A 27,808-nucleotide genomic window follows, 5' to 3' on the forward strand; every position below is an offset into this window, starting at 1 on the left:
ATACTTGCCATAGAGAGATTGCAGTGAAAGTTTGCTAGGCCGATACCGGGGTTGGCAGGACTGCCCTATGAAGAGCAATTTTGTTCTTCTGGGAACTGCGTTCACTAAAGAAGGATGAGATTGAAACATATTAAATTTGAAAAGGTTGGACAGACTCTGCGGACAGGATTCGCTCCCTGTCTGGGGGAGTCTGGAACCTGGAGGCACAGTCTCAGCAAATGAGGCGAGAGTATGTAGAACTGAGATGAGGAAAAATTGCTTCATTTCAAATGATAGTGAACCTGCGGACTTTGCTATCACAGAAGGCTGTGGAGGCCAAGTCACTGAATATATCTGAGAAAGACGCAGATACATTTTTTAGATTTTAAAGGCATAAGGGATAGGCAGACAAGACAAGACTATGGGATTGAGATAAAGGATCAGCCATGATCATATTGAATGGCAGAGCAGGCTCAAAGGGCCGAATGGAGACTCTTTCCCGTAGTTTCTCCATTTCAGGGCTTCACGGTCTCATTATTGTAAACATAAAAGCATTAGTCTAGAGTTTCTCCATGGGGACGCATGCTGATAACACTGCTCAATGTATACACGTCTCCAAGAGACAGACTAACAGAGAAACTAACCATTGTCCAAACAAGTTCCTGAGGGAACAACAAAATGAACCTAATCAGCATACCTCGGAGAAAGAAACTGTAAGAATAAATCTGGTGAAAGAGTTTGCATGCAGCAACTTCATGCTCTCATAGTTTCCATTGGATCAAGTTTCCAATATTTTAAATAGTGTCGACAGGACTCAATGTTAACATGATTTGTGTTTGCTCCACTGAAAAAGATCGTTCCTCTGTGGATGTTGCAAAAACCGAACTTCCTTCAGCACTGAACAATATGATTGGATTATCTTGAAGTCAGAAAATAAAACATCATGTTTACGTTTACAAACAAAAGCATTTTTCTGATTGGCGTAAAATATTTTCAACGCGCTACGTGCTGGCCTTAAACCCAGTGTTTGGGAGATGTCACACTCAACTTCCTGGCAGTGCTTAAATTCCACTTTGCATTCAGACTATCATTTGGGATCCCCATAAAAGTCTACAATAATACGAAGTGTAGAGGATCCTGATTTAAATTACATTTGTTTCTGCAGGTTGCACAGGTCAGAGCCAGAATTTGGAAGAACCATGTTGCTTCTGTCAGTATGCACTATCCCAGGTGAGGCGCAGTTTTGAATAGTTTAATCCTACTGAATATTACCAGATCAGATAACAAAGTGATGAAGGGTCTAGGCCCGAAACGTCAGCTTTTGTGCTCCTGAGATGCTGCTTGGCCTGCTGTGTTCATCCAGCCTCACATTTTATTATCTTGGATTCTCCAGCATCTGCAGTTCCCATCAGAGTCAGGATGGGGTTAATGCAAATGATAAGGCCGCGACCAACACTTTGGAATCTAATTTATCCAGTATCCAGAACAAAACGGCTACTACACAAGAAAAATGCCAAAGGTCAAGTACAACACTGATATGCAAAAGCTTTTAATGGAAGAGATTCTAAATTTGAAAACTGGGTTTTTGAAAAATAAGAAATGGTTTGCTAATCTCTGATTGAAAATGTGAATGCACAGTCCTCAATATAAAGCAACTGACCACTGTGAATTGCCCCAGTCTGGGTAGATTGTGAGATATACACGGAGTAAAATACCATCTACACTCACCCCTTATACATTTCAGATTGGGTACAATACAGATTAAATTTGGAGTAAAGCAAACTCTGTACCCACCCAACAAACATTCCTCACAGCGAGCTTTACTCGATATTGAAACCACAGTGAAGTCAGAGAGAAAATGCTTGGGGTAGTAGACGGACAGCTTAATTCCCTGACTGATTCAGCATGGGTTGAACACAAAGCGAAACTTACTCTATTACTGTACTCTGCCACAAATGCTGCCAGACCTGCCAAGCTTTTCCAGCAACTTTGTTTTTGTTCCTTACTCTACCGTACTTTGCCCTATTAAATATTGCCAGCCTGGGTATGGTGTGGGTTAGGTACAGTGCCCCGTCAAATACTCCCAATGCAGAGTGCTGGTAATAATTTTTTTAAAAAGTCACTGCTAAAAGTACAATCAGAGATATTGGGAACTGCAGATGCTGGGGAATCCAAGATAATAAAATGTGAAGCTGAATGAACACAGCAGGCCAAGCAGCATCTCAGGAGCACAAAAACAACGTTTGAAGCTGATGAAGGGTCTAGGCCCGAAACGTCAGCTTTTGTGCTCCTGAGATGCTGCTTGGCCTGCTGTGTTCATCCAGCTCCACACTTTGTGATCTTGTACTGGTAAAAGTGAGACTGGAACAAAATAATTCTCGGCGACATTGACACAGATACCAGTAGTACTGGTTTGGGTCTGGGGGAGGGTTTGCTAGGCGACGCTGATTTTTTTTTCTTTCAAGGGCAAGTCGTGAAAAATGAAGTCTTTCTGCCTTTGAAGCAATGGTCTGAACTATAGAGATGTTTCCTAGAGGGAGGAAATATCTTCCGGTACGTACGCGCTGACTACGCCCCTCCAACCGAAGCTAGGCATTTGAAACATCGAGTCTTTTCAATTCATGGAGGAAAGGTCAGAGGTGGTTTTCGTCTTCAAATCCTGCATGTTGTTGTGGCCCGCCGAGACATTGATACTCGAGGTGAGTGGAAACGTGTGTCCGCCTGTTCGCAGTTTTGAAGAGCAGGCTGAGGTTTCATTTCTACGGCTTTTATTCCCATTGTAATCTGAAGCTGGGTAACCTCTGAGCAGTCATCCCAAAGTTGCACTGAATGCTGAAGGTGGATATTACGTGCTCCCGAAGGCTACTTTGTTTTTGGCGGACAAATGATGTGGGTCACAGCGCCAGGGACCCGGGTTCGATTCCAGCCTCAGGCGGCTGGCTGTGTGCGGAGGTTGCACGTTCTCCCCGTATCCGAGATGACAAGGTGTAGAGCTGGATGAACACACCAGGGCGAGCGGGAAGGCTGACGTTTCGGGCCTAGACCTTTCTTCGGGAAAGGGGGTCCTTTTTCAGAACCATTCTGGCCAAAGTATGCCTCCCCCATCGCCTCACTGCTCAATTCATTGAGTATATTGTGTGAGCCGGATTGCAGGAGCTCCCTGCAGCGGGTGGTTAGTGTGGATATCCGTTAACCTTCTGCCCATCCTGTAGCCATAATGCACCTGGCTGCAGTGGCTACAGGATGGGCACCTTTCAGGTCTTTTCCTAGCTGATAACTTTTCCTTCCGAATGAGATGAACCACCGCACGCACACTGCCTGCCCCCCCCCCCTTTATAATATTTCGTCCAATGCTGTAATCACTCGATCACCCTCGAGAGAATGGTGTGCTTTCCAGAGAGAATATTGGTGACTGTACAGTGGTGATGTCTGGAAGTGAGACATTGAGTTTTATTGTGGGAGGTATTAGTCAGGTGTTGACATCGCCCAGGGCTGCTGTTGCTTAACAACGTGTTAACACTGATAACGACTGGATAATCACCCCATTTGCTGCATTTGGAACAAAACCCACCTCTTACAGATTGTCTCTTCAGCTATTAACACACTCCATCCGTGCAATCAGGTACAAAGGTCCTTCCTGCTCCTCTGATGCTGCTTGGCCTGCTGTGTTCATCAGCTCTACACCTTGTTATTCCAGAAACCAGCATTTTGTGTCCTGAGAGTCTGTTCCTTTTCTTTGAGTTCCATGGAGGTGGGCTAGGGGTTTACCTCCATCAGACGCCAGCTCCAGAATCTGTCCAGATTTTACATGAGACATGAGTCTTGGGAAGTTCATACCTACTTCCTCTGGAGCTGAAAATGTCAAGAAATAAAGAGAGAAAATATCTCTGGGATGCAAATTGCCCAAAGCCGAGGGGGCAACTGCTCTGAGATCCGAATGAAGTTTGGTTATTTACATGCCACAGGTGAGCTTTTGGCACGGATACTGGGTAGCAGCCTGCCAATCTGGGAGGTTGGACAGGGGAACAACACAGCTGAGAATTCACTTGCTCCTACTGGACGGCAGTTTGGCTTTGTGGTGGGGCAATGTGGTGATCCGTTGTGGTTATTGAATGGGGCCAGAGTATTTTTACGCTCAGTGGGGAAGCACTCCCTCTTTTCTTTCCGTTCACATCAGTCCGTCTGCATAAAGCAATGGTATTGTGACAAATCCATTAGGAATGGGATGGAGTGTGTTGATAGCTGAAGAGATAATCTGTAAGAGGTGGGTTTTGTTCGAAATGCAGCAAATGAGGTGATTATCAAGTCGTTAACAGTGTTAAGCAACAGCAGCCCTGGGTGATGTCAACACCTGACTAATGTCAACACAAGTAACTAATACCTCCCACAATAAAACTCAATGTTTATGGTGTTCAATGACGTGCTTTCAGTCATTCATGAAACAGAGGTTTGCGCATCCTCCTGATCTCCTGCCTCTGGCTGTATCATCACATACACTATGCTTGGAAATGGCCTGTATGTGCATGTTAGCATACTTAGCTGATTGGCTTATGTGAGGACTGTTGAGTTCATGATCTTGCCTTTCCTTGAGGTGCTGACAGTGCGCCACAAACGTTAGAGAAAGAGATTCCTGTCTTAGTGTCTGCAAGTCGTCCATTCAAAGCCATGCAATAAGGTATAAAGGTCCTTCCTACTCCTCTGATGCCTCTTGGCCTGCTGTGTTCATCCAGCTCTACACCTTGTTATACCAGAAACCAGCATCTTGTGTCCTGAGAGTCTGTTCCTTCTCTTTGCATTCCATGGAGATGGGCTAGGGGTTTACCTCTACCAGACGCCAGCTCCAGAATCTGTCCAGGTTTTAATCAAAGTCAAAAATAAATACTTTTTAATCTAGGAACGCCTCCCTCTAACTTTGATCTCCTTCCTTCTCCTGGATAAATGAAAACAAAAACTGAGTTATCTTACAGCAGCCAGCCCTTGTTCTTTTAATGGTGACAGGATTGGTATTTCCATGTCTCTTAACTGAGTCGTGTGAGCGCATACTCCTATTAGTTGCTGGATCTCACATTTATTGCACTACAAGTAGCGCTGGACATTGATTTGTGTATTTAATGAGTCCTTAGGATAACAAAAGGTTATCCTGGATCTATTTTTGCTTTTATGCATGGCTGACCATGATGCACAATTTGGGAATCAAATGTTGAATTTTCACGCTGTGACTTACACTATCCAGTCCCAAAACACTTTGCAGTTGTTGAATTCCTTTTGAACGGTGGTCCCTTAAGAATGAACTTTGCCTCATACTGACAGGTTCTGCCTTTGAGTCTGGAAACGGGGTTCGGGGGGGTGCCAGTAACACAGAAATTGTTGATGACTGTGGCCAGGTGAAGGCCACGGCTCAAAGGAGATGGCTGAGTACATTTGACAAGAGTCAAAGTAGTTTTGGAAGAGACAGGGCCGACTGGCCAGCCCTCAGCACTAAGGTGGGGGTAGTGTGTAGAGAGCAGGACAGTGAGGACAGCCATTGTCGCCTTGGGTAATCCCGGTGGGCCTTCAGGTGTTGCTCTAAAGCAGGAAAAGTAAACATGAAGTTGCCATCGCCCTAAAGGACCATGGGGCTGCTGTCTCATTAGAGAGAGATGACAGCCTGGTGATGATTTAACCTGAGGGTTCCTACTCCTCAGGCAAAGGGTGAGGTTCAGAACACAGATCTTCATGCTGATCTCAGCTGGTACAAGAATTGCTGTTGGCATCAAAAACCACTTATCTGGCTAACTGGGCTAACCAAACCTCACTTGCATCTATTCTTGTGATCGTTGAATTTTTTTTAATGTAAAATGTGTCACTGTAGTCCAGTGTCCCACACAGTCAGGTTGTGACATTGCTGTCCTAACAATAAAGGTGTTTACTGTCTGCTCAGACATGATTTTTCAACAGAATAGCTATCAGGAGTTTGTGTCCAAAGAATTTGAGACTATTATAAATTGAGAGAAAAATTAACATATTTTTGACATTGTGAGTTTAAAGACCTCGCTTCCACCTGGATGCAAGTTAAATTCCAAAGTGCTGATAAAACAGCTCATGAGAAAGCGTATAGAGGTGCCACTGATTAACGTTTGCCCAAGCAGTGAATTTTCTGTGCATTTGCCGACAGAGAGGGTAGTTCTGCCACTGCCAGGGATAGATAGTTTACTGAAAGACAACTAAACACCAACAGAATGATATCTCCCTCAAACTGAAAATGGCAATCCAAGAAGGGCTGAAAAAAACAAAAAGGAAGTAGAAGAGAGGTTGTGAACTGAGATAGGCTCTGAAAAACTGTGCAAGGGCCAGAGGTATTCACTGAATTAAACCACTAGCAAGTGACAGAGACTGAGAACCTCAAGATATCTGGGAGGCCTTTAGGGGTTAACAGAACCTCCATGGGGCTTGTCAACAGTTTTCGTGGTACAAAAACAGGAATATGCTTTTCATGTAGCAGTGGTGTGTTAGCTTAAACAGTGATCCTGGATGACATTTCTGGTTTTAACTGAAGAAAAGACACAACTGTTCTTTGGCAGAATTATGGGATCCACAGCGGTCAGCGTGTTCATCCAGGTTCTGATTAAAATAGCTCAGGCCACTTCCAGTCTGTGCTCAATCACTTCTGAGATTAACTGCCCAATCCCTGACACCCCCACCACCACTACCACACTGGGGTCTCTGGTGTGTGGTGCTCACTGAGTGTCGGAGTATTTCAGATAATTCCTGCTTCTGAAGTTCAGACACCAGCTTGATACAAGCAGCACGGCTGTCAGCTAAACCCCTATCCGTTTGGAGAGAAGGCCTAAAATCACTGCCAAATATAAGTCCATTGTTTTTTGAAGTTAAACCCATATGTGTTTTTCTCCCTAGATACCCATTTGAATGACTTATAATTACAGTTATAAGAATTTCTTTGGTATGTTACATATTGTAAAGCCAATTGAGGAATTTTTTCATTGTCTTCTCCTATAGTATGTCCTTCCTTGATTTTTTTACTGATGAAGAACTCAGACAGAAGCTCTGCACCTATAAAACGGACATTTCCATCGCGATCAATGAACTATTCCCATTCCTCCATGGCCTTCGGGACAAGCTGTTAATTACCAATGGAAAATTCCAAGTGAGTGAGTTAACGTCTCAGGTGGGAAAATTTGGAGGAAGGTTTGATCTTACTTAAAAGACTGGGTGGAGCACCATGTTGCAGCAAGCTTATTAAATTTGCATGGTGCGCAGTTTGGATTCACCAGGATGATGCCAGGCATTACAAAATACTGAGGAGTTGTGATGAAGACTAATAATATTCCCACTTTAGTTGTGGAAAATACAAGGTTTAACAAAGGAGATTGAGTCCTCTCCTTGGGAAATTGGTGACTAAAGCTCATCAGAATTTCAAAATAAGAGCAGGGGGAGAGGTGAAGAAAAATCTCTGTCAGATGATGGATTTGTAGCCTGTATTGTTTGTTGGGCGGCACGGTGGCTCAGTGGTTAGCACTGCCGCCTCACAACGCCAGTGACCTGGGTTCGAATCCAGCCTTGGGCGACTACCTGTGGGGACTTTGCACATTCTCCCCCTGTCTGTGCGGGCTTCCTGCGGGTGCTGCTGTTTCCTCCCACAGTCCAAAAATGTACAGGCCAGGTGGATTGGCCATGCTAAATTGCCCATAGTATCCAGGGATGTTAAGGTTAAGTGGGTTAGACATGGGAAATGTAGGGGTAGGGGAATGGGTCTTTGTGGGATGCTGTTCAGAGGGGCGGTGTGGACTTGTTGGGCCGAATGGCCTGTTTCCACATGGTAGGGATTCTGTGAGTGTCTGAGTGTTGGAAATCATGGAATGTTGTCACTGGGAATAGTTGAGGGATAAAAACATGCACCTTTTCAGGGGAGATTCAACAGATATTTGTAACAAAGGGATTGACAAGGCTAGAGAGACAAAATCATCAGGCTGGGGTTTGAAATTGCTTCAGCAAAACATTGGAACAGACTCAACACCTCACATGGCTTCCTCCTAGACTCTAACCTTCTATAGGTTTTTGATGCTTTCTCAATGTGTCAGATTTGTACACCTGTTGTTTCCATAAATCTATTCAATTTTGTCATCGTGGATTTGCACGATTCTTAGTATTTTTGAACCAAGTGCTTAAATTTTCTTGGACTGGACCTACCAAAATATTCTTGCTGCCTTACTACTGAATTAGACATCCCACTCTCGACAGTTTGCTTTTCACCTTGAACTTTTCCTTTCCCTGTTTTTCCATTCACCATCACACTCCTGTATTTGCATTCCTGGCTTCCTGCAAGGAGCACATTCTCTTCCAAGCCAAGGGTTAAGTTGTAGATGAGCAGGAAAGGTTGGAGTTTCTTACTGGAGTTAAACATTCACAAAATAAGCTGTTAGACATTAGAGGATGGAGCAGTGAAAGGGATCAATGTGTTTTATTGCATCGTTACATTACTCCTCCCCTTCCTCTTTTTCCCTCAAGGGGTACAATGCCTTTGGCGCATTAGATAATTTAGAAAACCTACAAATCCGGACACTGATACATTACTGAGAAAACCGGCTAATCATTTTAAAGGGCTGGATAATGAACAGGGATGTGGTCCAGTTTGCTCTTAACTAACAATAGGATTATAGGATTAGTCAAATCAACAACAGCAGAAGATGTCATTGACACCCAAGATCCTTTCAAGAAGCATTGCCTTTTACTTCAGTCTTTGAATAAAAAGACAGGCACAAACTTTGGCTCATATGGTGGTTAGCACTGCTAGGGATCTGGGTTCGATTCCAGCCTTGGGTGACTGTCTATGTGGAGTTCTCACATTCTCCCTGTGTCTGTGTGGGTTTCTGCCAGTTGCTCCAGTTCCCTCCCACAGTTCAAAGATGTGCAGGTTAGAATTAGCCACGCTGTAAATGTGAGGTTATGGGACAGGGTGGAGAGCTGGGTCTGGGTGGGATGCTGTTTGGAGGATTGGTGCAGACTCAGTGGGCTGAATGGCTTGTTTCCACACTATATGGCTAGCACGAGGGGTCATAGTTTTAAGCTGGTTGGTGGAAAGTATAGAGGGGATGTCAGAGGCAGGTTCTTTACGCAGAGAGTTGTGAGAGCATGGAATGCGTTGCCAGCAGCAGTTGTGGAAGCAAGGTCATTGGGGTCATTTAAGAGACTGCTGGACATGCATATGGTCACAGAAATTTGAGGGTGCATACATGAGGATCAATGGTCGGCACAACATTGTGGGCTGAAGGGCCTGTTCTGTGCTGTACTGATCTATGTTCTATGTTCTATAGGAATTCTGTTTGATGAAAGACCATCCAAGCATCTCCATTGCTGTCAGTCTGAGGCAGACCCTGATTGTAACCTTGGTTTCATATTTGAAGCAGATGCTTGTTTCTGAACATGAATCACTTCCTTCATCAATACTTCCATCACTTCTGTGATTGGCAGATTTGGGCCATTCCAACAACTGATCAAAAGCTTTGACAATGACTTAGGTTTTACTTTAAGAAGGGTCTTAAGAATAAAGAAAGGTTTATGGAGCAAACTCTTAGCTAAGGATAACAAACACATCTTTTCTGGATAGAGACATGAATAGGAAGGGTTCAGAGGGATATGGGCCAAATGCTGACTAATGGGGTATCTGGTCAACGTGGATGAGTTGGACCGAAGGGTTTGTTTCCTTGATACACAAATCTGTGACTCTATGACTCTGAAAGAGGGAATGTAAAAATATTTAAAAACGCTTTGCTCTTTCTGACATGGTTGGTGTGTTAATGAAGTAACAGTATTATGATGTGAGCTATGGGCCAGGAGTAGTGTTCCTACCTCTTAGCCAGAAGTCCTGGGTTTAAGTGTCATAAGTCACTCCAACAGTGGTCATAATATGTTGACTGGGTTGCATTATTTTTTAAACATGCAGAAGTGTTCAAATTGTGGTAGATTTAATTGAGTACCAAAATCTGTCCTCTACACACTTCAATTTATCGTTACTTTAATCAATCTGTTTGGCCGAGTCATGATACATCTCCAGGGAAGATGTGACTTGAAGTAGGGACTGCTGGCCTAGCAATAAGAATGCTATTGCTACACCACAAGACCCTTACTTCCAGTATACTCATGCTTTAAATTAAACTACATTAAACCAATACTTACCCCAAAGATTGGAAAGCCATGAAATCTGATGGCTGTAAGTAACCCAGAGCGAGACCAGTGAACAGTGTTTAAGTTACAGAGTTTGAGCAGTGATAGAACATAGAAAAGTATAGCACAGTACAGGCCCTTCGGCCCACGATGTTGTGCCGTGGAATAATCCTAATCCAAAAATAACCTAACCTAATTTACATTCCCCTCAATTCACTGCTGTCCATGTGCATGTCCAGTGGTCGCTTAAACGTCACTAATGACTCTGCTTCCACGACGACCACTGGCAAAGTATTCCATGCGCTCACAACTCTCTGGGTGAAGAACCTCCCTCTGACGTCTCCTCTATACCTTCCTCCTAACACCTTAAAACTATGACCCCTTGTGGCAATCAGTCCTGCCCTGGGGAAAAGTCTCTGGCTATCAACTCTATCCATGCCTCTCATTACCTTGTACACCTCGATCAGGTCACCTCTCTTCCTCTTTCTCTCCAGAGAGAAAAGTCTGAGCTCAGACAACCTCCTCATCCTGGTAAACCTCCTTTGCACCCTCTCCAAAGCCTCCACATCTTTCACATAATAGGGCGACCAGAACTGGACACAAATTCCAAGTGTGGTCTCATCAGGGTTTTGTAGAGCTGCAGCATAATCTTGCGGCAGTTAAACTCGATCCCCCTGTTAATGAAAGCCAAAACACCATATGCTTTCTTAACAACCTTATCCACTGGGGTGGCAACTTTGAGGGAGTTATGCAAATGAACACCAAGATCCCGCTGTTCCTCCACACTGCCGAGAATCCTGCCTTTAATCCTATATTCAGCATTTAAATTCGACCTTCCAAAATGCATCACTTCGCATTTATCCAGGTTGAACTCCATCTGCCCTTTCTCACCCCAGCTCTGCATACTGTCAATGTCTCACTGAAGCCTGCAATAGGCCTCGATTCTATCAACGGCACCTCCAACCTTTGTGTCATCAGCAAACATACTAACCCACCCCTCAACCTCCACATCCAAGTCATTTATAAAAACTACAAAGAGCAGAGGCCCAAGAACAAAGCCCTGCAGGACACCACTCAGCACTGACCTTCAGGCAGAATATCTACCATCTACAACCACTCTCTGCCTCCTGTCAGCCAACCAATTCTGAATCCAGACAGCCAAATCACCCTGATTTCCATACCTCCTGATTTTATGAATGAGCCTGCTGTGGGGAACCTTATCAAATGCCTTGCTGGAGTCCATGTACACCACATCCACTGCTCAACCCTCGTCAACCTGTCTCGTTGTCTCCTCAAAGAACTTATTAAGATTTGTAAGGCATGACCTGCCCCCCTCAAAGCCATGCTGACTCCCCTCAATCACGCTTTGTGCATTTGCAACAGCACATCCACATGAAATTTGACAGGGCAGGTCCTCGTCTTCCTGAAACAAATTTTCTGCTGTCTGGATAACTCTGGGGAGGCTTCCAGCACTTGGCAGGGGTTACTTAGTGAACTGGAGTGATTGTGATCCAATCATTGTAATCAGCCATGCTGTTCAGGGTATCAAAGTACGTTTTCTCTTGTAGGAGATTGTGAAAGTACAAAAAGAGATCAATAAGGCTGTGTACTCATTGCTGGAGTCCCTGGAAGAGAGCGATCCTCCAACCATTCGCAAGTTTTGGAGTAACTTGTTTCAAGAATATAACATGCAGAAGTATCCGAAGCTCTATCCCTTGCAGTGCAGCTTGTTTGAAGGTATGTAGGTGAAAGTGTCTGGGTGGAGGCACAGGCCTTTACTCCTCTAAAATGCTAGTCTTTCGATAATCCTGTCTCTAAGTTGCCATTGATCCCAATGGGATATTGTGACTAGCACATAGTCTCCCTGTCAGCTTGTGACTGGATTTCAGAAGTACTTTATTAATGATAATACAGCACAATGTGGTATCCTTCGGTTGTGAAAAGTGCGCTACAAATACAAACTGTATTAATTTATTTTCACTATACCGAGGTATTTGGTCTGGTCCAATTACAACTGTTTAGCTATTTTAATAGATGCAGTGATACCGCTGTAGTGAGTATTCACTCTATTACTGTATGGCTTGATGCCATGCTATGCATTTTGGTGTAAGACAGACTGATCAAAGCGAAGCCAAAGGCAAGAATGGTCTTCAGGCTTCAACTTCTTAGCACTATTTATTATACATCCAGGCTAAATTCTGGTACATGTGCTGATTATAAATACACTTCTCTCTAATTTTATTGTTTCATTATTTAAAATCCGATCTATCTGCTTGTATTCATGTCCATGTACTTTCATGACTCCCTAAAGAGTTTCTGGCTCCAACCACTCAATGCTATTTATGTCTAGTGAGGTACAGCTCCATGACACAATCACAAGGTTCTTCCAGGGTCCTGAAGCCCTTACCCAATATCCGCACCCCGCCGTGCAATTACATTTACTACGTCAACAACAATGCCGGCACAAATAATCAAACTTCTCACAAATAATACATAGTAAGACGAGAAATTTAAGTGAACTTTGAAAGTAACAATTGACTGGATAATCTGTTAAACTTTGGCAGGAAAACTCTTCCCAATCAACAGGCACTACTTTGTTAGTGAATGAGGTGTGCGCCTATATTGGTTGGTTCGGAAAATTGAAGAGCCAGGACAAGGCAATAGTGATACATGTAATGATCAGGGTGTGATCTGATAGGACAAAGAGTGAGGAAATGAAAGGGTGAAGCAGCAAGTATGGTCAGAGTCGGGGAAAAGGCTTTAAACTAACAGGGAGAGAGAATTCAAGTAAAGGATGATTTAGAAATCCCGAAAGTAAGTGCTGAGGCAATCGAGAAGTACGTCGAAGTGGCTGAAGACAAGCTGCTTGGACAAGGAAGGGATAGAGTATTTAACAATAATAATCATGCATTAGAGAGTAAGCCTGTGTAGAAAGTATTAGTTAAATAGATGAAATTAAAGACCATTTTTCTGAATGCGTGGAGTATCCATAATAAAATGGATGAACTAATGACAAAAATGGTTTCGATCTAACTGCCAAAAAGAGACATTTTTTGAGGTGACCAAGTTTGTGAAATGAATTGTCCAGCATAAACTACATTTCAAAAAGTCAGGCTGAATTGAAAAGGAGGAGGAGTGGTCCTAATAACGTTCAGAAACTCAAAGTATCATAACTTGGACTGGAGGTCAGGAGCAGCAGGAGTCAGAGGTATAAATGTGAACAGCTTAAAAAGCCCATTAACAATGGTGATACTGTTAGAGAGAACATTAAACAATGAATTATTGGAACAAAGTCAACACAATAGTCGCGGGGACTTTAATCTTCAATTTGACAATCAAATTGGCAAAGTTGGTCTGGAAGATAAATTCGTAGGATACTTCTGTGACAGTCTCCTGGAGACTGAAGTTGTGGAACCAACTACATATAGAGGGCTTTTAGATCAAGTATCATGCAATTAGGCAGGGATAATTTAGAAATATCGTAATAAAAGATGCACAGAAAAGTAGAGGTCATAATACAATTTAATTCCTCATCAAGTTTGTAGATGAAATTCAGGCACTCCAATCTCAGATGAGACAGTTGAATTTCAAGAAGTATAATTACATAGGTATGAATCGGCTGAGATTGATTGGATGACAGACTAAAAACGTTATGGCATTAAATAAATACAAAAAAAATGTAAATAAACAATTTGCAGTTGGGTCAAATTCCTGGAACTCTTTGACAATACTGCATTGGTGGAAATCTCTCAGTATTTGTTGGCAGGATTCCGGTTGGCTGGAAAACTGCTAATGTGATGCCCCGATCAAGAAAGGATGGAGAGAAAGGGCATAAAACTAATGGTTAATTAGCCAAAAATCAGTTGTTAGGAAAGTGCTAAAATCCATTACTAGAGAAGAAATAGCAGAAAATTTAGAAAAGCTTGAATCAATCATACAGATTCGAGATGATTTAGTGGCAGTGAAATCATGTTTGAAACATTTCCTAGAGTTATTGAAGGATGTAGCAAGCAGGGTTGATAAAGACGAATAAGTAGATGTAGTTTATTCGGGTTTCAAGAAGGCATTTGATAAGGTGCCACGTAAAAGGTTATTGCACAAGATAGGATATTGGGGGTAATATTTTTCATTGGACTGAGGATTGGTTAACAATCCAAAGACAGAGATTTAGAATTAATTGGTCCTTTTCAGGTCAGATAGACTTAACTAGAGTGCCACAGGCATTAATCCTAGGGACTCAATTATTTATGTTAGTGATTTTCAGGAATGGGCAGATTGTAACCAATTCAAATTTGCTAATGGTACAAAAATAGGTGGGAAGACATGTTGTGATGTGGACATAAGAAATCTGCGAGGGGATAAAGAAGGTTTGAGTGAGTGGTCAAAAACTGCCAGATCAAACTATGGACTATTATTTTAATGGAGGAAGATTTTAAAAATCTAGCAGAGATGGGTTTGGTATTCTTGTGCATGAAACACAATGCAAAATGTTAGTATGCAAGTGTAGCAAGTAATTAAGAAGGCAAATGGAATTTTGGCCTTTATTGCTCAAGGTGAGTGTGGGAGTTGATGTTTGGAGTTTAAAAAACAAGGAACTCTTGATACAATTGTACAGGGTGTTGGTGAGGCCACACCTGGAGTACTGTATATGTTGTAGTCCACCTACTTAAGCAAGGATATATTGGCATTGGAGACAGTTAAAAAGAAAGACACTAGGCTGATTTCTGGGGTGAAGGGGTTGGCTTATCAAGAAAAGCAAAACAAATTGAACTTCATTCATTAGAGCTTTATAGAATGAGGGATGTAGGGGCTGCACGGTGGCTCAGTGGTTAGCACTGCTGCCTCACAGTGCCAGGGACCCAGGTTCATATTCCACCCTCATGTGACTGATTGTGTGGAGCTTGCGCATTCTCTCCATGTCTGTATGGGCTTCCTCCGGGTGCTCTGGTTTCCTCCCACTGTCCAAAGATGTTCAGGCTAGGTGGATCGGCCATGCTAAATTGCCCGCAGTGTTCAGGGATGTGTAGGTTAGGGGGATGGGTCTGGGTGAGATGCACTGAGTGTCAGTGTGGACTTATTGGGCCAAAGGGCCTGTTTCCACATGGTAGGGATTCTATGATCTATGAATGATTTTATCCAAAATATACAAGTTTCTGAAAGTGCATGATAGAGTAGATGGTGAGAAGATGTTTCCACTGGAACGATCCACTACAAGAGGGCACAGGTTCAAAGTGAGAGGGAGAAAGTTTAGTGGGGGGGGAAGTGTGGGCAAAATTTTTCACACTGAGTGTGGTGAGTGCCTGGAATGCACTGCCAGTGGAAGTGGAGGAGTCAGGCAATGTTAGCGTTGTTTAATGTGTATCTTGACAGACACATGAATAGAGGGTGAACAGAGATAGAAACAGTGTATGGGCAATACATATGGGCCTAAATAAGGACTAGGGATCGGTACAGGCTTGGTGAGCCAAAGAGCCTGTTCCTGTGCTGTATTCTTCTTCGTTTTTTATTGTTCTTTGTCCTTCCTTGTTCTAATAATCTCAAATTAGGGAACATCGACATTATAGAATGGCAGGTGAGGCCTGGGGGGTCTTGCTGACCACACTCAGACAGTCAAACAAACACCCCCTCACCTTCTCACACATTTACATGCACTCATATGTAAACATGCGCGCACACACATGTTCGCACTCACGCACTCTAACACTCACACTCACAACGTAAATATCAAGCTAGTGTGGAGCCCTCCCATTGTAGATTCTCAGGGAATCCATTAATTATCTTTGTATCTTCACTGTTTTCTCGTGAAGATGGACAAATAGTGGAAGGATTTTCAAATTAACAAACAGCCAGGAACTAATCGAGTCCGACAGTATTGACTAGCTACACGAAGCAAGTTAATTTAGGGATAATGATAGCAAAGAATACATCTCATGTCCTTCACTGCTGTGTCTGACTAAAAGGAGGGAATTATTTTTCTTTGTTCTGTTTATTCCTATAATACTGACTGCACTTTCCTTTGGCCTGTCATCAGAACTGAAAGAAGACAGAGGAAAGCGTAGTTGTGGAACCAGTCCTATTGGAGAGGCCAAGTTGTGTATCATGGGAAAGAGAGAGCATCCTGATGAAGAACGTGCACCTTATTCAGCCAAAGGAAGAACTGAAAAGTGCAGCAAAGATCAAAGCCCAGAATGCAGCAAATATCTATACCGTGAGCTGGCAGTCTATTCATAACATTTGTTACACTTCACTACACACAGACTCATATGCACAGGCACAGACATAGATGCCCACACTCAACAGAGGCACAGGCAAGCACACACACAGACAGATATGCACACATACACTCTCACACTCTCATAGACACACAAAAACAGACCCTCACGCGCACACACTCAGACACACACACACACACAGTGTCTTTCACTATGTGTAGCTCTGGAGGTAATTTTTATACCAGAGTGTAAGTTTTACACTTTTATCATGGACTGACAAGGTCAGTAGTGATACAAAAAGTACTGTCTGTCTCACATTCTCCTTCTCTCTCTTTCCCTACACCTCTGTCATTTTCTCTTTATCACAGTCTCTTTGTATCTCTTTTGTTTTCTCCAATTTTTATACCCCTGTTTCATTTATCTTTTTTTGCTCAGGAAAAGAGAAAAGCATCAAGTCAAGTGTTAGGAGAGTCAAAAAGTCTCGATCTCCCCCAAACCAAAGGAACTTTGACTCCAACGAGCTGCCTGTCTACTGTGGTGGCATTACTGGAATATTGGACAAGAAAAAACTAGCATTTGGTAACTGTTCCATCTTTGGGTGTTTTCTAACCACTTTCTGTTCAGTTGTTTCAATTCCTGTATCATATATCACTCCTAAAATGAGTCCCCTAGCCCTCAGACACCCAAAAACAGTTTATCTGCATCATGAAATCTGACTAGTTTTTATAAATGTAACCAAGAAATAAAGGAAAATCAGATTTGACAATTATTTTTATACCTTCATATCATTTTTTTCTGTTTTATTTTTTCAAATTTTCAACATTCCAGTTTTCTTAAATTAATTGGTGGGATTTCAATCCCTATTCCCAGGACGTTAGTTCGGATTAATAGTCAATTGACTTTACCACCAAGCCACCATCTCACTCGAGGTGTTGTGCAATATCTCTGTGTATATATTATGTACTGTCTTACACAAATTTTCTGGCCTGTATAATATGAGGTGCAGCAATTTTCTGCTAGACTCTGTTGTTGTACTGTGGTTTTTTTTTTCTGCCCTCACATGTTCCTCCTGACTGCTTTATTTAGGAAGTACCACCCCATGTATAAAGTACATGAATAAATGGTGTACACCACATCAGTTTGAGGTGAATGGTGGCAAAGCCAGAAGCAAGAATTGGAAACTCAGTATTCGTTGCAAAGGCTATCCACTGTCCAAGCTGTTAGAGGTACGTTCCATGTTACGCTTCCCAATAGTGGGTTCCTACTCTAAAATAGTTTCATGGGATCTTTACCATCCTGTTGATGGGACAAACAAGGCCTTGCTGATGGTCTAATCTGAATGGCTTCATTTCTGCCATCTTCAAATGGTCATAGTGCCCTTTAAGCACCTGGTAAAATGTGCATTTAAGCAGAAGTGTGTGTGATATAACATTCCACAATCACAAGGAATGATTACACAATGTGTGGTATAAAGGGGGAGGTCTGTGATTTTCCTTGTGGCTTCTCATCTTTATCCTTATGCTTTCTTTAAAACTGTTTTTCTGAGGAGCAGGGAATTTTATATTGACCCTCTTCTTCCACCTGCATCCCCTGCATGGGAAATATAAAGCAGCCAATAGAAGAAAATCCAACAAAAAGAGTTTCCAATAAATTTATGACCAGTAGAATAGGATAGAATAGCCTTTATTGTCACGTGCTCTCGAATGAATGCAGTGAAAAGTTTGTAATGTCAACTCACGGCACCAACTTAGGTACAGAGTACCTAGGTACAGATACTTCTAAGTGTTGTCACAGAATTTTTAAAAAAAGGCTAGCATGGGAATAGAGGTGTAAAAGTCCAGAATGATGATAAAAAGTGACTGAGCTAATCCTTTTCCAACGTGAGCCCATGCCGGCCAGCTTCAGGACACAAGGCAACTCTGTCTCCAAGCACTGGCCTCCATCCACTCTACTGCCACTCCAGCTCCAGCCCATGCTCACTCTGCTCCCTGCTCCTGAACTCAGGCCATGCTCACTCTGCCGATGTTCCCGGACTCTGCCCACAAATCAGTCAATGCTCAAACAGTCCAAACAGAGTACTGATTATGCATTTAAGGAACTTGATTGGCTGAGAATCAATGAAGAGCTTGGATTAAAACAAAGATATGAAGTACCCACAATTCAGAAGCAAAACACAGACAAACTTCCGTCTTTATTCACAAGCCACGTACACGTAGAAACTGGGAGTGAGTGAGCAAATTTCAAATTGTACACATTGCTTTCATATCGTACTCACTAACTGGAAAGCACACCTTCCTGTGGAAAGGCACAGTACCTTTGGAGTAGTCCTGCCTCTTCTCAAGCAAAAGTAATAGTTTATTTTCCATAATTAACCGCACATTCTGTTTAATGTTAAATCACTTCCGTCAGTTGATGGATTTTAATGCTTTTGAAAAGGTTGTGAAATTGGACTCGGGAATCAGGATTAAAGGTGCTTCTGCAAAATACTTCAAAATGGACAAAAATGGCCCATCAGAACTTCCCTCCCACAGATGTTACTAGTTCCCTGAACATGTGTTTTTTTCCTATTTTATATTAGTTTAAAAACATTAGTAACCCACAAGCACTCTGGTTCTGCTCCTTTTCTAATTGTTACATAAATAAGAGGGTTCCTGCTTTCCCTTAGCTCATTGTAATAAATTCTGCATTGGGTCAGTTTGTGCAATACCAATTCAATGTCTTAATTTAAAAAAAACACTTAATCTATGTCACGACTATGTTGTTAATCATCCTGATTAATATTGATGCAAAGTAACTATTCAATACATTGGTTGATACCTGTGAGTTTTTCTTGAGTATCTTTTGATGGACCTATTCCAAGTCTTGATTTTATTTTTCAGTTTCTAGGTCTGAAATATTCCTTGATAGTTAGATTTTGTAGTTTGTCTCTTTGCTTCACTTATTGTTTTTACTCGTTCCCTAATTCTTTGTATTCCTTCTTGTCATCTTTCATTTTATTGCCTATGTACTTAGCGTATGCCTTTTTTGTTACTTTCAATTTTAACCCTCAGCTATTTACTCATCCATGGTGTTTCATTATCAGTTAGCTTGCTCTTGACTTCTTTTTGATCAGAACATATTTCTCCTGATTTATACATCCGTTTCAACTATTTCCTGCTGCTGGTACATTTTTGTCCACATTTTGTTTTTCCTGCTTTGGTCCTAAACCCAATCATCGTTATCAATAATCTTTCCAATATCATAAGGTCAGAAATGGGGATGCTCACTGAGGATTACACTGTTCAAAAACATTTGCAATTCTCAGGCACTGAGGTAGTCCATATCCAAATGAAAGGTCTGGAATGTTTGGGCTGACAATTGGAAAGTGACATTCCAGCCATACAAGGGCCAGACAGTGCTCATCTCCAACAAGACAGAATCTGACTATCGCCCTTTAAAAGTCAATGGCATCACAATCACCGAATCCCCACTATCAACATTCCCGGCCTGACTAGTTGAATAGTTACTTTGCATCAATATTAATCAGGGTGATTAACAACATAGTCGTGACATAGATTAAGTGTTTTTTTTAAATTAAGACATTGAATTGGTATTGCACAAACTGACCCAATGCAGAATTTATTACAATGAGCTAAGGGAAAGCAGGAACCCTCTTATTATGTAACAATTAGAAAATGAGCAGAACCAGAGTCCTTGTGGGCTACTAATGTTTTTAAACTGATATAAAAAAGGAGAAAAACACATGTTCAGGGAACTAGTAACATCTGTGGGAGGGAAGTTCTGATGGGCCGTTTTTGTACCTCACTGCCTGACTCCCCACAGTCTGGTCACAATCTTGAAGGCACACGACAGTGGTGTGATGGATTGCTCCCCAGATGCCTGGATGAGTCCAGCTCAATGATAGTTAAGAAGCTTGCCACTATTCAGGACAAAGCAGCTGCACTACATCTACAAACGTTCATTCCCTCCACCAAAGTAATGTGTACCAGCAACAAAATGCAATGCAGAAATTCGCCGTAGCACATAGAACAACCCAGCACTGGAACAGGCCCTTTGGCCCACCATGTCTTTGCTGACCGTGATGCCGCTCTAAACTAATCCAGTCTGCCTGAACAAGGTCCATACAACTCTATTCCCTGCCTGCTCATGTGTCTGTCTAAATGCTTCTTAAATATGCTATCACCAACGCTCATTGGATGGCATCTTCCAATCCCAAGGCCACCTCCATTTAAAAAGACGAGGAGGAAATACCATGACTTACAAGCGTCTCTCCAAGCCACAGCATCTTGAATTGGTGATATATGAGTGCCGCTGGCTCTAAAACCTGGAACTGCCTCCCCACCGGCACCATGAGTGCACTGACACTGCATGATTCAAAAAGGCAGCTCACCACCACCTTCTCATGATCAGCTAGGGATGAGCAATAAATCCTGGCCCCAGCCAGAAAAGGTGACATCCCATGAATGAATAAAAACCATGAGAAACTTTCATTCTGTATCTAGCTATGCTGCAGCTGACCTGAGAATACTTGATGCAACAGTGTAGAAGGAGCTTTATTCTTTAGCTAACCCAAGTTGAAGCTGAGCCAGGATTTCAGTGTGTTAGGAATGAATGAAACATAATTGCTCATGTTAGTTTTATCGTTGTTTCTTTTCAATTGAGCAGCTAGGAATGTGTTGACCTGTTTCTTTTACTTGCAGCACAATTATCTCGTGTGTCCAAATCGCAAGAGGAAGTTGAAAACAGCCCGTGCTAAGGTAAGGATTAGGCCCTGATTCAGTATTTATTTGGAAAAGAGGGGAAGTTGTAGCTGCTCAGAATATAGTAGAGCCAAGCCAAACCTGTCGAACTACACTCAGAGATTTTTCAAGGGTCTCTCACAGCATCAGCAAAGTTCTCCCAAATCTCTTTCATACATAGGTACCAGTCAATGTGAAATTCAGTCTCTTTTGTTGCTGTAGATTAAAAGCTACAGAGTATTCTTCAATAAGAGGGGGGTGTCAGAAGATTTGAAAGTGACAAATCTTGTACTCTCTTTCAAGAAGAGTTTCTTAATGATGACGGATCTATGACTAAAGAAACAATAATGAGGGAAAAATAATCATATGTACTCTGAGGGGTTTGAGTTCATGAGATCGTAAGATAAAGGAGCAGAATTAACTGCTTCAGTCCACTGAGTTTGCTCCGCCATTCAATCTTGGCTCATATAATTCTCAACCCCATTCCCCTGCCTTCTCCCTGTAACCCTTGATCCCCTTACTAAAAAGGAACCTATCTTATATGCACTCAACGAGTTGGCCTCCACAGCCCTCTGTGGCAATGAGTCCCACACATTCACCACCCTCTGACTGAAGAAATTCCTCCTCCTCTTATTCATTCACGGGATGAGGGTGTCACTGGCTGGGTCAGCATTTCTTGCCCATCACTAATTGCCCAGGAGAGTGGCTGTTAAGACCCAGCCACATTGCTGTTGGTCTGGAGTCACATGTAGACCAGACCAGACCAGGACATTAGTGAACCAGAAGGGTTCTTCCAACAATCAGCAATGCTTTCACAGTCACCATTAGTCCCTTAATTCCAGATTTTCATTGAATTCAAATTCCACCACCTGCCCTGGTGGTATTTGAACCTGGGTCCCCAAAACATTACCTGGGTCTCCAGGTTAACAGTCCAGCCATACTGCCACTCGGCCACCGCCTTCCCATCTCGCTTCTAAAGGGTCACCCCTTCAATCTTGATGCTGTGCCCTTGGGGTCTTAGTCTCTCCTACTTGTGAGAAAGTCTTTAAATGCCCACTCTACCCCAGGCCTATCAGTATTCTGTAAGTTTCTGTGAAAGGCCCAACTTTATTAAAAAGAAAGACCTGCAGAAAATTCTTCAGGGTTAAGACTAGAATATGGTTTGCTCATGCATTTAAACCTGTGGAGTGAGTGCCATAACACATGCACACATAAACATGGAAAGAGAAAAAGCAGGGGACATAGGTAACAACTAAAAATATTTTTGTTTTAAACACCAACAGTATGGGCCTAATTTTTTACCATTTTACTATGGTTCCAAAATGTTAATGTTCTGGATGGATCTTTTGCGTTATAGTTTGTATTCAGCTGGGTGCTGTTGGTCAGTTGGATGAAGGCACAGCAGGATGGTGTTGATGTATGGACTTGGTCCACTTTTTTTGTTGAAACTAAGGTTTCTTTTTGAAACTGGATTTTGGAGAAGATTTAGACTACAGACAGGCTTAGCTAAACCAGGTGTCTGACCGTGTTATCACCAGTTAGATTCATATCAGATTGATATTAACAGTAACTAGATTTTACAGGATGAAGAAGTCTTAAAAAATGTCTATTTATACCGTTTTTCCAAAGACCCAGCATTTCGGTCATGTGATGGTTTCTTGGATGAATCTGTTTCAACTAAATGAGGTCAAATCTATCTAAAAATTGATTTCTATTTCTCTGGTCAGGATTATTGTCATTTGTTTGAGAACAATGGTAAACATTAATGCCACTTAAGTATAAGGAGTTTCAGTAGCTCCCCTTTGCTCTGAACTGACTAGGGATATAATGTCTAATGATCTATTTGTACTTGTGTTCTGAAAGGTCTGCGTAATATGAGGGTATGCCATTCCAGGAGGATGGTGCCTGAGTTCTAAAGGATGATCCTTACAGAATTGCGGTCAATAACCACATTAGCCATGTTTTAACCAGCAAAGTTCATTTCATTTTAACCTTTTTTTTTGAAACAAGCTTTTAAAACAAATCATGTTATCTGTTCACGTCTGATGAACATGCAATTTATAGACTGTCTCAGAACTCTGATAAATAGAGTAGCTGATGACTATGCCCCATATACTATAATTGAACCTGAAATGATGTTGATGTACAGGTTAAAGCTGAAGCTATGGTTGTGACCACTTTATGGGTTATTATGGTGATGTGGACTAATGCCAGTGTACGGGTTATCATTGAATCTGATGAAGCTGGCATGAAAGTAATGCCAGAATCTTCAGTGATCCTGGTGTTGTAACAGCTTTCCATATTTTCAGTTGCAGAAGCACCAAGTTGAAATGGACAGTGACACCAGCATTGAATCTACATCATCCAAAAGTGAATCTGGATCCAAAGTAGAGGTTAGGAAGTGTTTTAAAATTTATTTGAGCTGTCTTTTGTTTCGTCTGTTCACCTTGTGTAAAAGATATTTCTCATCAGGTTATTTTGCCCCTTCCTTTCCAAGCATCTACTAACAATCCCATTCCAAAAAGTTCATCTTTAATTGTTCTGTCCATGCAAAGTACCATTCCACGTCCAACCTTTCTCCACAGATCTTCAATGTATTGTCACCTCCCAAATCCCTCCCGGATCTCTTTAGTCAGGGTCCTGCACCTAACACAGTGCTCAAACTGTCCAAATCAAAGATTGAAATGACATCTTCTATGACGGTGATCATGCTGCAGTTTTCATCCCTGACTACACTGCATTTTGATTTGGATAGCTGGTGAATGGAAGGTTGGGCTTTGGTACAATCAAACCTAAATATGTCACTAAGATTAATGGATGCCCCCCCCCTCCGCACCTCATTGTAAACATACATGGGCTCCCTGTGTTCATTGTTGCAATGTATCTACGAGGTATAGAGAGAGACCTCAAGCTTGTATCCTATTAATTTGTTAAGATTATTAATCCAAAGACCCAGTTAATGTCCTGGGGACCTGGATTTGAATGCAAGAAAAATCTGGAAATAAGTATCTGATGATGACCATGAAACCATTGTTGACTGTCGGGGGAAAAAAACTCATCTGGTTCACTAATATCCCTTTAGGGAAAGAAAAACTGCCATCCTTACCTGGTCTGGCCTACATGTGACTCCAGACCCACAGTAATGTGATCGACTCTTAACTGTCCACTGGGCAATTAGGGAAGGGCACTAAATGCTGGCCTAGCCCAGTAGTGCCCACATCCTGTGAATTTAAAAAAATAAACTGGCTCACGAATCTAATTTGTGAGAGTTGAGTTGGGACCTGCTCTGAGGGCGGAACAGACAGATCATGAATATGAATCATTTTGAGCCCGGATATGGGTGAAATCCGTGTAATTGTGATCTGGAGCTGCTGTTCAAGAATGCATTGCTGTTTCAGAGCTACATTGGGTTGATGAAGAAATCTACCATCCGCCATAAAGCTGGATCATCAGGTGAGCACAGAAAAATGTTTGAAATGGATCATTAAATCCTGTTAAATGAGAAATAAGTATATGAAATAAGGGGACTGTTTTCAAGCCCCGTATTAACAAGGCAATGGTATGTGGATGATGACATTGAGTGGAAGAAGTAGAACCATGAGTAAGTCTTAAGGACCATCAAGCCTGGTGCCTGTTAAAGAACATCATGTTTGGTCTCACATTGACCTCAACTCCATATTCTTGATTGTTCCCAATAACCCCTGATTTCTCATCATTCTAAAATACATCCATCACAACCTTATATAGATTTAATTACTCAGCTTCCATTGCGCTCTGGCACAGGTGTTTCCAAAATTTCAGAGCCATCTGAGAGAAGAACTTCTTCCTGGTCTCCATATTAAATGGGAGATCATTTATTCTGATGTAGTGCCCTCTAGGCCCTTAGAACCCAGCCAGTCAAGCCCCCTCAGATACAAATAATTGTGCCAATAAGACACTCTCTCTTCAAAACTCCCCTGAATAAAGGTCCAACCATCTCAGCATTTCCTTGTAAGACAATTCCTTCATCTCCTGGAAACAGCCGCAGGAGCATTCTGTGAACTGTCTGGACCAAACTGGTTCAAGATCTTCCAACAAAGAGTCCACAGGCATTAATAAATCTTCAAAAGAAAGAAGGGGCATATCGGACTTGGAACATTAACTCTGTCTGCACAAGCTGCCATGCATTTTTGGGTTTCTCCAGCATTCTTCTGTGTTTGTTTCAGATTTCTAGCATCTGCGATATTTTTGTTTTATTTGAGTGGAATTTTCAGTTGCCATTAGATGTATCAATGGACAGAGTGTGCACTTTGGCTATTATTCATGTTTCAAGTAATATCACAGAAATGAGCATGATCATTTCTTCTGTGACAGTGAAGACTGCACTTCAAAAATACTTCATTAGCTGTCGTGCCCTTTTAAAACATCTGTTGATGGTAAGGGCTGAATATTAATGGAAGTCTTTTGAATGTTCTTCAAGTATTCATTATCCATCCCACAAATTGCAGGTATTTCCATTCCCACAGCCAATTTGTTATGAAAATTGCAAAGCCGCAGTGCGTTACCACTCCATGTGATGGTATTTCTCACTGAGGATTTGGCAGTTTAAAGGAAAGATGACCTTTCAAGGAGAAACATTCTTGAGGTGGCCAGAGAATTTAGACATGTACATGGGCATTGAGCTGATGCTGATCTGAGACAGATATTACATTGCACTACTGCATCGCACTAATGCAGCAGACACTGTCATCTCCAATGCACACAGTGCTGCCCTTGTACACCACAAGCCCCCCTGCTCTGTATAAGCTGAACAGCAGCTATTAATTTTTAAAATGATATTCTTGTCAGGTGCAGAGCCTAAGAACACTAAGGAAGATGATTTCTCCTCAAACAAGCTCCCAGTTACATGTGGTTCTATGACAGCAATCTTGTACAAAAACAGGTTTACAACAGGTATGGGTTCAATAGTGTTGGCTTATGTGTGCATGTATGGTTGTGTGCAGCCATTATCAATTATGTGTGCTTCTGCATTCAAGTGTACACATTAATGAAAACAAATATGCTTATGGGTGTGTTTATCTATATGTGTATATTTATATGGATGTGACTGTAAACATGTACCATTGTTTATCACTGTCATCAGTAAATGATCTCACCTGAACACTTGCTGGATAGAGATGGAGAATTCTGTCATGGGGATCTGACTGGATTCATAATATCTCCAGCTCACTGTTTGCAGTTCCAGGCCTCCAGCTTGTACAGCCAGCACCAACATCTCAGAGCAATGTATAGCAGTCACACACACATACACACACACCATGTTCACAGGCATCTGATGTACACCAGTTGCACCACATCATCATAGTGCATCTCCAGCCCACTTACAGTATAGTTCTGCACTTTAATGCTTGCACTTGCTTTGTACCTGCATTTCTCATTGCAGTGCTGTTGCAAAGGACAGATTTTCCAGGCTCAGGCTCGCTGATTATGGACTGGATCATGTAGCACATCAGGGCTGCTTGTTTGCACTCTTAATATGCACTCCCTTTGCACTGACCTGCATGTTCCCAGAATCTGTGCCTTTTGTTGTCTTTCCTTTACTGTTTGTGTTTTGCTCCCTCTGGCAAAGCTTCAAGGCTTCTAGTATTTCTGACTTGCCTTGCCGTTCAGCACAGACACGAAGCAAGATAGCTTTGTGCTCGTCAGCAGTCATCAATCGAGAGGGTGGGTATGTAGCTGAATGGCACTGTCCCAAAATCTTAGTCTAATGCCTACAGCAGCTTACATGGCAAACACATTGAATGTGCATCAACCAAATGGCCATGTGTCAAAGTTGAAGAGGAGTTGTCCTCAATTAAGTCAAGGTTGTTGTTGACTGTCAATGGGACATAGTGCCATTTCTGAAGAAGGCTACCAACCCGACCAACCAGCCCTACCAACTTTCCTGCTCCTCTGCTGTCTGGCCCACTGTGTTCATCAGGCTCCACACTGTGTTACCTCTGACTCCAGCATCAGCAGTTCTTACTATCTCCGACATAGTGCATGTTTTTGTTGACTACAGCTGCTTGAGCAGCCACAGTTAGGATCTTGTCTTCTCAGGGGGTGAGGAGCCAGATTTCAAAAACACCTAGCTTCACTCTCTCTCTTCTGCCCTATCATGGGCTGTTTTCTCCTAAATGAGATAAAGAAAAGGATTGAGTGAGTTAAGGGGATGATAATTCTCTGCCGGATGGTGAGGAGTCCCAAATGGATGGCATGGAGGCCATGCAGGGTAATAGGGTGGAGGGTTTGGGGTGGGTGAGAGTGAAAGGAGATGCTGCTCACAATAGTGAGAGTGGTAAAGCATGATCCTTGGTGGGAGGTGGGTGTATTGGCAGTGATAGAGTTAATGTGTGGTATCAAAGAGAAGATGGTGGCACTTATCCAGACATAGCAGAGAAGGTCATTGACCATCCTGTGGTATTGTTTGGCATTCCACTGGACTGTTGACACCTCTCTGACCTGGTTGGCAACTTCAGACAAGCCGGCAGGACATGGTAGCTTGACCTCTTCTGCTAGTTCTGGGGGATCATCCTCCTCTCTGCCATCATGATCTCCGGAACCTTCAAAAGCAAGGTGCCAGTTTCACCTTATCTGCCATGTCTGGATGCAAATGTCACAGATCCTGTTGAGCAGCTCCGAGCTGATAGCGTTTGACTTGACAACAAGTTTATAAATATATGGCCAATGCCGGGCAGC

General features: G+C 42.3%; 1 protein-coding gene across 2 annotated transcripts in view; it reads left to right on the top strand.

Annotated features, from left to right (window-relative positions):
• The first annotated feature begins 2,325 nt into the window (after nt 1–2,325).
• The window catches only part of LOC125457836 (nuclear body protein SP140-like protein), a 36,169-nt gene continuing 10,686 nt past the window's right edge, over nt 2,326–27,808 (top strand). The window contains exons 1-10 of one of the 2 annotated variants that reach the window (XM_048542489.2): nt 2,326–2,678; nt 6,976–7,123; nt 11,709–11,877; nt 16,172–16,348; nt 16,788–16,931; nt 17,439–17,578; nt 21,053–21,109; nt 23,401–23,484; nt 24,490–24,544; nt 25,919–26,023. In XM_048542489.2, the coding sequence (XP_048398446.2) occupies nt 6,977–7,123; nt 11,709–11,877; nt 16,172–16,348; nt 16,788–16,931; nt 17,439–17,578; nt 21,053–21,109; nt 23,401–23,484; nt 24,490–24,544; nt 25,919–26,023 (1,078 nt within the window). In that variant the 5' untranslated portion in view covers nt 2,326–2,678; nt 6,976. The remainder of the gene's footprint in view (nt 2,679–6,975; nt 7,124–11,708; nt 11,878–16,171; nt 16,349–16,787; nt 16,932–17,438; nt 17,579–21,052; nt 21,110–23,400; nt 23,485–24,489; nt 24,545–25,918; nt 26,024–27,808) is intronic. The other variant, XM_048542487.2, reaches the window with a different exon arrangement.

The sequence above is a fragment of the Stegostoma tigrinum genome, chromosome 14 (genome assembly GCF_030684315.1).
Source record: "Stegostoma tigrinum isolate sSteTig4 chromosome 14, sSteTig4.hap1, whole genome shotgun sequence".
NCBI lineage: Eukaryota > Metazoa > Chordata > Chondrichthyes > Orectolobiformes > Stegostomatidae > Stegostoma > Stegostoma tigrinum.